The 12,248-nt window shown below is 39.0% G+C and overlaps 2 protein-coding genes across 2 annotated transcripts; both read right to left on the bottom strand.

The window, feature by feature from the left end:
• Window positions 1-6,518: 6,518 nt before the first annotated feature.
• Window positions 6,519-7,719, bottom strand: LOC104883518 (uncharacterized). Its single transcript, XM_048640380.2, has 2 exons — window positions 7,141-7,719; window positions 6,519-6,569 (listed from the first exon to the last, which is right to left on the bottom strand). Exons 1-2 carry the CDS (start codon window positions 7,717-7,719, stop codon window positions 6,519-6,521), a joined length of 630 nt encoding a protein of 209 aa, XP_048496337.2.
• Window positions 7,720-9,248: 1,529 nt separating this feature from the next.
• Window positions 9,249-9,581, bottom strand: LOC130590799 (uncharacterized). The gene has a single exon (XM_057393355.1). It carries the CDS (start codon window positions 9,579-9,581, stop codon window positions 9,249-9,251), a length of 333 nt encoding a protein of 110 aa, XP_057249338.1.
• Window positions 9,582-12,248: the final 2,667 nt, after the last annotated feature.

Genomic DNA, 12,248 nt, shown 5'->3' with positions numbered 1-12,248 from the left:
AAAGTAAGGTAAACAAGTTGGAAAAGGAGAGGGAGAAATAATGCATAGAACTTATCCCACATTGGTAGAAAAACAAAAAATAAAAAGCTATTTTACTTTATAAAAAGATAGGGGCTTGTACAAAAGTCTCACATTAGTTGAAAACTAACGACCAAAGCTTTTTTTTTCTCTATAAAAGGGAAGGATGAAACTTGAGAGTTTGGGTTGAGCTTGATGGGTTTGTGTTGGGTTAAGCATAATGAGCCTAAGTCGAGTTGAGCTTGACGAGTTCGAGTCGATCAATCGAGCTGAGTCGAGCTTAACGAGCTCGAGTCACTCGAGCCGAGTCGAGCTTAACGAGCTCGAATCGAGTCTAGCAAGTTGAGCTAGCAAATTTTGTGCTCAACGAGGTTCGAGTCGAGTTGAGCACGAGTCGAGTTGAGTAGACTCCAACTCGCGATCGACTCGCTCGATTGGTACCCCTAATTGTGATAAATGGTTTTTGAATATTTGGGTTTTATTTGACATTGGTTTTTGATACGTTTGACTTTAGATGTGATAAATGGTTTTTAGTTAACTCAAATAAACTTAGTTATTGTCCGATAATTCTCTCTTTTACAAAATACCTTTTCAATATAAAACTTAGAGAATCATTAAAGCGTTATCGCCCGTGTGATAACTTATCGGCTTATTTAGAATTTTGCAGCGGAAAACATATAACTAAACATTAGAATTGAAATAAATAGACAAAATACTTTAAAACCAAACACACTATTAACGTTAACTTCAAACACACTATAAACAAATAGACAAGATAACGTATCTTGAAGGATGGCCGTGGTAAAAGGGGGGTTTCTCAGGGATACCCGTGCCCTTCGCCGGTATTCGCTTCCCTTTCTAGGATGGTTTGACTGTTGAATCTCAGTCTCTTGCACCTTGTCCTCCTCCGCTTCCTCTTCCCCGAACTGCTCAGTGGGAGTCTTGGATCCAGCCATCTGATCCTGGTCATAACAACCTTGTTCTCCCTGGCGACCGGTCCCTAGTGAGCGCATCTTTCTCACTGCGCTGTGGGCTCTGCTCAGAGAACGCTTGGCGGTTGGACCGGTTGGTGGTGTTTGGCTGGCCACGGCTTGAAAGACTTCGGTAGCACTCCTGAGCTGCTCTGGAGTAAACATGTGTTAGAGTGTCTCGAAGATGTTTGGCTGAGAGGTCTCAGCAGCTTTCTTCCCCTCATCAATTGGCGGTTTGGACAATCCTGCCGCCGGCACCGGGGTTTAGAAACCAAGGGTTGCCCTTCCTATGGGGATGTTATTTTCATTAGTTTCTGCATCCCAAAATTTTGATTAGGATCCATGAAAGTGACTTTGTTGGTAAAACTATGGCTTAGACTTAAAAGTATAGTTCACCCCTCCTTCTAGCGCCAATTGTTCCTGTAACACCCCCAAAATCCATACGCGTCTACTGCTACTACGTCGCATCGACTTTGGGAATGTTACCGTCGCGATGGAACGCAAGGCATGATAAGAGTTAATGATAACTTAAAACATTGTCTCGAAAACTAAAATGCAGCGGAATTAAAATATAAATACAACTCGGGAATCATCAACGACCCCTTTCATTCAAACCACAAACCATTAATGTATGTCCTAGAAAATTCAATAATACTTATTTCAAAATGCTTTAAATGCAAATACCAAAGACTAGTCCACGTATGCTCGATATCATGCAGCAGCACCAGCACACCTAGTTGCTCCCCATTGTAGCATCAATGGTTCATCGCAGTTCAATAAACACTATATAACACACAATCAGCTATGCTGAGTACGTAATGAACCATTGAATACATATAAGCATAAATGATGCACACATGAACAATCTTAAGCATGATGCTACATTATGTTACATCCTTTAATTTCTTTAATCTTTATTTGGCATCGAACGGGCACCGTCATCTTACTAGAATCATACGGGCTACTGAATCCTTAATAGACAACTTGGTCTATTAGATGAAATGCAAATACGGTTTTGTTCCGTCTCACACCTCACCTTAGTATGCATACCCCCAAGATCGAACGGAACCTTCCGCCTACTTGAGTTATCAAATATAAGGACACTACTGTCGTCACAGTAGGCCTGCGTAGGAGCGTAGGACAAGTCCCACACTCCCCCCATTGTTCATCACTTGTAGGGAGTCCAGCTACAAGTTATTGCCATAATTCATTTAATATTACCATTCATTTCATAACCACATAGAGTCATTTACCTGTTCTCTTAGTTACAATGCTCAAATCGTATCTCTTGTAACACCCTTGTTACACTATGGATACATAGAATCATTTACCTGTCTCTTAGTTACAATGCTCAAATCATATCTCTTGTAACACCTTGTTACACTATGGATAAGATTAAAATGCTCATTTTATACTACGATAGAATTACGCATTCCAATGCAACATATCGATTTCAATTACAAATGTCTAACCAACAATCTCAAATCAATCAACTTCCCTATCATGCTCTTAGGTTCCAATAACATAGATTGCAACCTAATCATGATACTAATACTTGGGATTAAACTGGTACGCGTACGTACCTTGTAACAGAGAATTTTCGCCGTCTTAATCGAACGTTTCGCTTATGAAATTGGGACCTAAACCGTCAAATAAAAACTTTAGTGCTACGTCGTTGGTAACATTATCAACTACTGCGCAACATAAAACTATAACGATCTAATAATTCGAAATAAACTATAGCTAAACCCCTTGTTCATGAACTTTCGTTACTTTTCTATTCTAATGAGTTTAGCGTCTTTTAGGAGTCAAAGTTAGTGAGCAAACTAAACTTAGTTAGTGTAATTAGTCCACTACCTTTACCTAACCAATTAAGTCATAAGTCCAACCACGGCTTATGTCCAAAATCTTAGGTCCTATCCAGTCTTATGTCCAAAAAAATCAGGTTCGCGTAATAAGATGGTAACTCCAACCAATAACAGTAATATAATTTGTTCTACTTCCCATCTTACTTAATTACAAACCTAAACCAGCTTCTCAACTAAAATCAGAATAATAAATTAAACTAATTAACTTGAATTACTAATTAACTAATTATAACTTAACATAATTACGAAAACAATAAGTATAATTAAACTAATATAATATATATACCTATTAGATTTTAAACCACTGACTTTCGCCGGCAAAAGAACTTCGGCGACCGACTAGTTGCGCACCAACACCCTTGCGCAACCCTTCGCACCACCACAGCAGCCTCACGACCCGCACACAGCCAACCCCGTCTAAGGCTTGCACAACCTTCGAGCTTCTCGCACCCCTCGTCGCTTGCACGTCGCACAGCAGCACACACCACACTCGTGCGCGCAGCCCTTTCGGGACCCTTCGCTCGTCTCGCAGCGTCGCACGCCTCGAACTCGTCCACCCTCGTCGCTCGCAGCGCACGCGACGTCGCACAACAGCAGCGTCACTTGCACACACCCGCACGCTCGACCCGCCTTCACTCCGACCTCGCACCACCCTCTTCGACGATTCAGGGAAGAAGAGAGGGGAAAAGGGTCGAAGGATGAAAAGGGAGGAGAGAGAGAGGTAGAGCCGCTGAGAGAGGAAGGACAGCGAGAGAGGAGGGAGAAGAAGGAGAAAGGGAGATTTAAGGTTTCTGAAATTTCTCCTCTTATTTTCCTTTTTTATACTCTCCTAAAAGTGGTAACCCTAGATCGATTGAACTCGATTTAACCTTTATAAATCCGAAATTAACTAAACCGACTCGTATTATTATTAGTATCATATTCTTATTATTCTATAAATAATACTAAAATACCTTTTTATCAACTTCTTTATATTTTCTTAATTATAACGAATTAATTCCAAAATACATAGTATTACAGGCTTTCCCCCTTAAAAGAAGTTTCGTCCCAAAACGGAGGTAGCCAATCTTAACGACGATCTTTTGCACTTCTAAGTCCCAAAATTTCACAAGCGTTTTCTAACGTTCGCACAACAGATAAGCAATAATTACACATAACTAATATGATTAACATACTTTAGGGTGAAAGTGCGAAATTCTATCGCATTCTTCCCCCCTTAAAAGAAAAGTTACGTCCCCGTAACTGACGTACCTCTTGAAAAAGCTCAGGGTACTTCAGACGCATCGCATCTTCGGCTTCCCAAGTGGCTTTCTCGGTATGTTGATTTCTCCACAACACTTTGACAATTCTGACGTCCTTATTCCTCGATCCGCACACTTGCGGTCTAGGATCTGGACAGGTTTCTCCTCATAGGACAAGGTTTCGTCTATCTCGACGTTTTCCGGTTCAAGCACATGTGACTCATCAGGTACGTATCTCCGGAGTTGGGATACGTGAAACACATTATGGACCCTTTCTAAGTTATTGGGCAAATCTAGGCGATAAGCGACTTTGCCTACTTTTGCCAGAATCTCATATGGTCCTATGAATTTAGGGCTTAGCTTCCCCTTTTTCTCGAATCGCATCACTCCTTTCATTGGAGACACCTTAAGCAATACTTTTTCCCCGGCTTCGTAACTCTCATCCCTTCGCTTCTGATCCGCGTAGGATTTCTGCATGTCCTGTGCAGCCTTAATCTTTTCCTGGATGACTCGCACCTGATCCAATGTCTCCTGAATCATCTCAGGTCCTAACATGACAATCTCACTAATGTCGTTCCAACACAAAGGGCTACGACACTTTCTCCCATATAGTGCTTCGAATGGTGCCATCTTAATACTAGCATGGTAGCTGTTGTTGTATGTCTATAGAATTCTATGAGGTCCAAATGGTCTTCCCATGATCCCTGGTATTCTAAGGCACACGCTCGCAACATGTCCTCTAATGTCTGAATAGTTCTTTCGATTTGACCGTCTGTAGCTGGGTGAAAGGCTATACTCATCAATAGCTCACTACCAAATGCTTCCTGGACCTTTTTCCAGAAAGTCGAAAGGAATCGTGAATCTCTATCTGATACTATACTCATGGGTACTCCATGCAATTGAATGACATTTTTCACATAAGCCTTGGCTAAGGCTTCCATACTCCACGTATCTTTCATAGGTATGAACCTTGTTGTCTTGGTTAGTCTGTCCACTATCACCCATATGGTATTATTGCATCCCCGACTCCTAGGTAAGGCAACGAAGTCCATGGATATCGAGTCCCATTTCCATGTTGGAATGTCTAAAGGTTGAATCTTTCCTTGAGGTCTCTTGTGTTCACTTTTGACTTTCTGGCACGTTAGACACTTGGAAACAAACTCAGCTACTGCTTTCTTCATTCCAGGCCACCAGAACATCTTCTTGAGGTCCTTATACAACTTATCTCCCCTGGGTGGACGGAATAAGTCGTGTTATGACCCTCACTCATTATCTTCTGTTTCAATTCTTCACATTTTTGCGGTACACACCACCTACCCTTATATCGTATGCTTCCATCCTCATGGATCGCAAACCCCTCTGCTTTGCCCTCTTTAAGCTTTGCTTTTACTCGCTCAAGCTTCACATCCCCAGGTTGACTCTCTCTTATTTCGTCTAGAAAGTTGGGCTCGATGGTTAGGGCACTCAGCAATCTTTCTACCTCCCCTTCATGAACAACTTCTATCTGGAGTCTAGAAAACTCCTCACAAAGTTTGTTGGCAACGACTAATGTATTCAGGCTATGGCTAGACTTGCGACTTAACGCATCAGCCACGATGTTGGCTTTCCCCTCATGGTACTGGATGTCTAAGTCATAGTCCTTGATGAGCTCTAACCATCTACGCTGTATCACATTAAGGTCTTTCTGGGTGAAGATGTATTTGAGACTTTTGTGATCAGTGAAGATTCGACAAGTCACCCCGTAAAGGTAGTGTCTGCAGATTTTTAGGGCAAATACTATTACGACCAATTCTAGGTCGTGTGTTAGGTAATTGACTTCATATGGCTTCAACTGCCGAGATGCATAAGCTATGACCTTTCCATTTTGCATAAGAACATAACCCAACCCATTTTTGGACGCATCACTATACACATCATATCCCTCATCCCCGTTAGGCAAGGTTAGGACAGGTGCTGATGTTAACCTCTCTTTGAGCGTTTGAAAGGCTTTCTCACTGTCCTTATTCCAGTTAAACCTACAATCCTTCTTCATCAAGTTGGTCATGGGCTTTGATATTTTGGAGAAGTCTTTCACAAACCTCTTATAGTAACCGGCTAAACCCAAGAAACTTCTTATGTCTGTGACATTCTTTGGAATAGGCCATTGACTCACGGCTTTGATCTTTGCAGGATCTACTGACACACCCTCCTTAGAGACAAAGTGACCCAAAAATGACACTCTCTCCAACCAAAATTCACACTTCGAAAACTTCGCATATAGTTGGTTGTCCCTAAGTGTCTGTAAAATGACTCTCAAATGACCCTCATGTTCCTCCTTGCTCCTAGAATAGATCAGTATATCGTCTATGAACACAACGGCAAATTTATCGAGGTAGGGTCGAAAGATCCTATTCATAAGGTCCATAAAAACTGCAGGTGCATTAGATAACCCGAAGGGCATGACCGTAAACTCGTAGTGACCATATCTCGTCCTGAAGGCAGTCTTAGGTATATCATGATCAACAATCCTCAATTGATGGTAACCTGACCTTAAGTCTATTTTGGAGAACATCCCCGCACCCTGAAGTTGGTCGAACAAATCATTAATCGACCCGTGCATAACGCACGGGTGTATTTATCGCTTTATAACATAATTAAATTAAGTCATATAATGAAGACGAAACGAATTTTAAAATTTCATGAATTCTACACGTAATTGTGGTAATGAGCACACATTACAAATTAAAAAAAAGCGTTTAACTCAAACTATATGTTTGCACATATTCCTTGTAAACTACATTTGTTGTACTTGTAGCACACCGTGTTCTTATCAAAGGGAGGATCTTGAGACCTTTTTTGCTCGTAACTCTGGACACGGACAACATAAAATTGACCATGGCTGAAAACAGGTTCGGGAGATACGACCTACATGGGACAATGATTGTCCTTGACTTTTATTTATAGTCATAGCAAAACAAACCATTAAAGGAAATGACGTCTCTGAAATCTGATAGGAAATTTAGTCGAGTCAGACGAGGTGAGTGTCATTCTTGGGATAAATACCTTTTCTCCGAGATTACTTCCAGAAATAACAGTTGCTTCAATAACACGATTGCCTAAATGTTTAACGACTAACCTCGTGCCATTACATAACCCAGATGTTTGATCAATATTCCTTAGCAGCATAACTGGCGCACCAATCTTTAATCGTATGCTATGATTCGGGAGACCAGAGCATCTTATCGTATTGAGGAATTCAGTGGAGTATATTTCATGTACTCCGAAGTTACCCTCTTCTTTGCTTATAGCGTCCGAACTCAAATACACTTTCTCTTCTCCGTGAATGGTAGATAGAACATGATCATTGACTATCTCCACTATCTCATTCGTAGGCGCCAAAATTGCTCTTTCTTGGAAATATTTAGCTTCCCAAATATGGTCATGTAGGTTTGGATAAGTGCTATCAACAATTGCTGAAATTGAATCGAGGCCTGGATCTATAAGAATATCTTTTGCAACCTCAATTACGGCTTCGCCATCATTAGGACCTCCGGCCTTACCGTCTCCTACGCTTAGTGTCCACTCTGAAAATTCTCGCAGTTCATCAGCAGAAGATTTAGAAGAACCTGATTGAAGTCTCATATTGCGAGTAAGTGTTAGGACCTTACACGAATCCCCAAGTAAGACGAATTAACGTAGCAAACACGATATCTTGCCTCGTTCCCTTTGGTACAACTGGTAATATCTGACGATGATCACCACCAAAAAAAATAGCTTTACCCCCAAACGGTCGATGCATGTTTCTCCTATCAACTAACCTCATTATGTCCCTCAGACTTCTATTAAGTGCTTCGAAACAGTACTTATGCATCATGAGCTTCATCCCATATAATAAGTTTTGTCTTGATAAGAAGATCAGCTAAATAGACCCAGGACGAATTCCGGCACATGTAGAATTCTCAGTTACATTCAAAGGGATACCAAATCTCGAATGCGACATTCTTCCCCGTGGAAGGAGAAGAGAAGCAATTCCACTCGAAGCTACATGCAATACAATTTCGTCCATCTTCCTTACGGCAGCACATAATGTCTTCCAGACATATATTTTTCCGGTCCTCCGTAGCCTAGAGAAAAACACACCTCCTTCTTGACTCGACACAACATCCATTACTCTCGATAAATGATGGATGCTCATCAGTTAGACCCTTATACAATTTATGTGTTCCAACGTCATTTCCTCTATGTCGTAAGAAAGCTCATCGCAATAAGCTTTTTTTGTCCTTCAAACATGATTAGTTCATCCGAAACGCATCTCACTAAATCTACGCAAGCTGTCTGCCATTACTTTGGAGCATGGTTTCAATCTCCGCCAACGCAAACGCTTCAATTTGATCGTCTGTTAACTGTAGTTCTGCGAAAAATAAATTAAAATTACACAGCAGTAAGCTTATCTAAATATGCACATTTCTTAAGAATATATGTAGTAACTATTATCAGGATGTGTTGGTAGTTGTGTACCTTTATTTTTTTGAATACCACGCTGCTTGTACAAAATGTCATCAGATAGTAAACTCCAAGTCTTGTGCCAAACATCCTCCGGCTTCGACATACTCCAGATAACAGTAACATGGAGAACAAAGTCTTAGGTAGTGCCCTGATTCTCTAAAATCGCTTCCATGATTGCGTCAACATATTCCTTATCAGCAAGTAATCCCCTTGCATAGCAAGCTTCCCTCAAGGTAGGATACACTACACCATAAAAGGTTTTGAATGTCTTCATAGCACATCGCTCCTTTAACAAAGTTTAGCAACGTTTTAAGATAGAACTTCTCACCAGATCCTGGCATAGTGTGTAGATTTGACCTATTGCAAAGCCTTTATTTCTTGGTGTCCACTCCCTCAACGCCTGCTTCCAAACAAATCTTGTAGGAAACTCCACATAACTAATCGCCCTGGCTTCTTCATATTTCTCATTACATTTCATCCAAGATAGGAATTTCGTATTGTCGATATGGGGCTGTCTAGTACGGATTCTACATCAGCATGGTCATTAAACAAGTTTGTCTCCTGGTAGATGGAAACTTAGCCTCTCCACAGCAGGAGTTCGATAATGGATGTTGTCCAAAAATCCTCCAAATTGCCTCGCAAGCCGAAATGTATCGGCAATCATATTACATCTTTATCTCGTCGATGTCTTTCCCTTCACCTTCTTTTTGTTTATCTTGGTATGCCGTAGCAGTAACCCTATCATACCCCTTGTTTATATATTTAAACAGGTACTTAATTGATCTTGACTGGTTACACCACTCAACATTTATGTGCTCGATATTTACGTAGCAATTAGCATTATATGGAACAACATACCTATTGTCAAGATGAACTCCACCCTTATCAACTGTAGATCCATTATCTCTTGCCTGTAAAACAGGATATCCTTCATCATCCACTTTAGTCGAATCAATAAACCTCTTTGGAAAATGCTTACGGCATTGCTTGTCAACCATACACGGTGCATTTATGTTTGTTGCGCCACATGGACCGTGCATCATGAACTCGTGACAGCTTGATATAGTTTTGGATCTTCACCTTCATCGGGCAACTCGGCAGAAATAATCTTATCAATATCTGAAGCTACGGGTACTTGTCTTGTTGATGCATGAACAACAAAATATGCGCATGCGGCAAACCACGCTTTTGGAATTCTACTATATATACCACTGAAAATTGGAAATACAACAAAGTAGGGTTTAATAGTCATATTACAGACAAAACATAACTATACCAACAAAGGTAGTTCGGAAACTATAATAATAATAATATAATAAGGAAGATGTGTTACATACCAGCCCTAACACTGCCAAATATTTTTCGATCTTTCAAACTCTTACCAGTTGGTCTAGTTTCATCTTAAAAATCGGCAACGATGTCCGCCTATCTTCTGGCCTGAGTCCCCTTTTCTTTACAAATCTAGTGATCTCTGGCCACTTAGGATTACACGTAAATGTTATGAATAAATCCGGATAACCTACCATCTACAAATAGCTCGCACCTGATAGTTTTCTCTCATATAGCTATGTCCTTCGGTGAATGAAGTCGACAATACTATACGACTTCCAGTTGAAGCTCCTTCTGTTTCTCCTCTTTCGACAACCCCTCTTAAATTCTTCACATTCGCGACTCTAAGGCTCTGTTGGTTATGTCTAAGAAAAGACAACCTTTAGCTTCAATCATGTGTAGGATCTACTAAAAATTGTTGTAACAACCTGCGAGATAAGAGTATGGTGGCCGCTTCTAAAGCTCGATCTTGTATCCTATATGCAAAGAACTCACGCATAGTGAGTTTAAATCTTTTTCTCGTCGAACCGTCGGTCGGAGTCTTATCTCTATGCATAATATTGTTCTAAATCCATCTTCTCCATATGGAAATAACAGCGGATATTGCATTGCCAGATAAGAAGGATGAAGCTCAGAAATTTGCTATAATTTCCACTCTTTGTTTCTATAATTATATCTCTTTTATCAGCACTGTCAATATCTCCAACAATAACGCAACAACTTCTGATGCCGTTGGCAAATTGTAAGTTCTTCCATCGTCTCTTGATTTCCAATAAGCCTTAATTTCAAATATACACAGTGTCGATGCAAACCTATCCCTAGCCATTCTAAAGTTTTAGCTAAAGGGTTATTTTGATCTATCATATCTTGTAAGTTGTGCGACTAAGCGATCCTCGAACTTGTCAGATTTATTGGTACTTGTGAAGACATTTATAAGAGAAATTGTTAATATGAAAAACAAAAATATTCAACTATAACAAATAAGCACAATTGCTATGAAAACAACAATAATGTTGTACCTTGCAGCAGTGTTTCTATTCCTAACTTCATCCTCCGTATCGTATATGTAAAGTTGAGAAAACTTAGGTCATGCACCATTAGGAGGCAACAAACTACCTATCAAGTGATGATTTTGTCCTCCAATTTTGTAATTATACGGACCTCGTCCTCGAGTTGTAGGTGCAAAATTTTTTCCACCCATGGATGTAAATGAATATATCATATTATATCCTCGTATGTTTTCAAGAAGTGATTGCTTCTGTTATGTTTCTTCTTTAATAGGTCGTCAATAAGTTTTGGTGGATCTTTTAGTAGAGGTAGTTGAACCTTCCCTTGCATGCAACATAATGAGAAGGTCGGCTTTTTGTCTTGTTTGTTTATTTACCCTCTCATCAAACCACATTTCAGCCCCACAAAACTCACATACATATGTAGGGTCTCCTATATCGAATAGCTATCTATTTAAAAAAAACAAATGAATTAGTAAATTTTCACACATTATACAGCTTCAAGTGCACATTTTAATTTCAAATTTGATAACACGTGCATATACGACACCTGTAACGATCTCCATACAACTAGATGTTGTCATTATTGTCATGTGTAACGCATCATCTTGAATAGTAGCATCTGATTGAGCACAATTAGTGATGAATATTTTCATCTTTATGAACGTCATATTCAATAATACGTGTTAGATATGAAAATAAATGAATATAAAAATCTCTACATCAAAATACGAATACTTTAATATACATAAATTTATAATTCTCCGTGTAACTGATCTGAGAATTGTTGAACTTCGAACCACATGTCTCTTAGATCTAACTTGACTTTGTGATTGCGCCAAATCCAAAAATCTCCTGAAGACATACACTCTATAATTGAATTTTTTTTAGCCATAATTTTCAACTTGAATATAACATAGAGACATATATTTTAATTATATTAATATATATATATATTATATATATATATTATTATATATATAATATATATTATATATATATATATATATATATATATATATATATATATATATATATATGTAATCCCCCACATTTTTTAAAGGATTTTTCATAAATATATTAAGTTATTTATGTAATTATATGAAATCCAAAGGAGTTTGGAAAATGATTTGACTTTTAAAAAGGGTTGACTATTTTAAAAGTCAACTAAAATATTTTTCTGAGCTTAATAAAGTTTGTAAAATTTTAATTAAGCGAGTTTTAAATAAGAGTTTAATTATTAAAAGTATATTCGAAAAGAAACTTAATGGAATCAAAAGCCCAAAAGAAATAAAAAGGGAAAGGAATTTGATGACTAAAGTCCTAACA

Source organism: Beta vulgaris, chromosome 3, assembly GCF_026745355.1.
Source record: "Beta vulgaris subsp. vulgaris cultivar EL10 chromosome 3, EL10.2, whole genome shotgun sequence".
NCBI lineage: Eukaryota > Viridiplantae > Streptophyta > Magnoliopsida > Caryophyllales > Amaranthaceae > Beta > Beta vulgaris.
Note: the sequence above shows the minus strand (reverse complement) of the source record. Positions and strands in the feature narration are given on the sequence as shown.

Excerpts from the sequence above, each read along its gene's own strand:
- LOC130590799 (XM_057393355.1), bottom strand. The coding sequence starts at position 9,581 with ATGGTTGACAAGCAATGCCGTAAGCATTTTCCAAAGAGGTTTATTGAT.
- LOC104883518 (XM_048640380.2), bottom strand. The coding sequence starts at position 7,719 with ATGAGACTTCAATCAGGTTCTTCTAAATCTTCTGCTGATGAACTGCGA. Across the intron at positions 6,570-7,140 it reads GAAGTAATCTCGGAGAAAAG|GACGAGATATGGTCACTACG; the intron begins GTATTTATCCCA and ends GACTGCCTTCAG.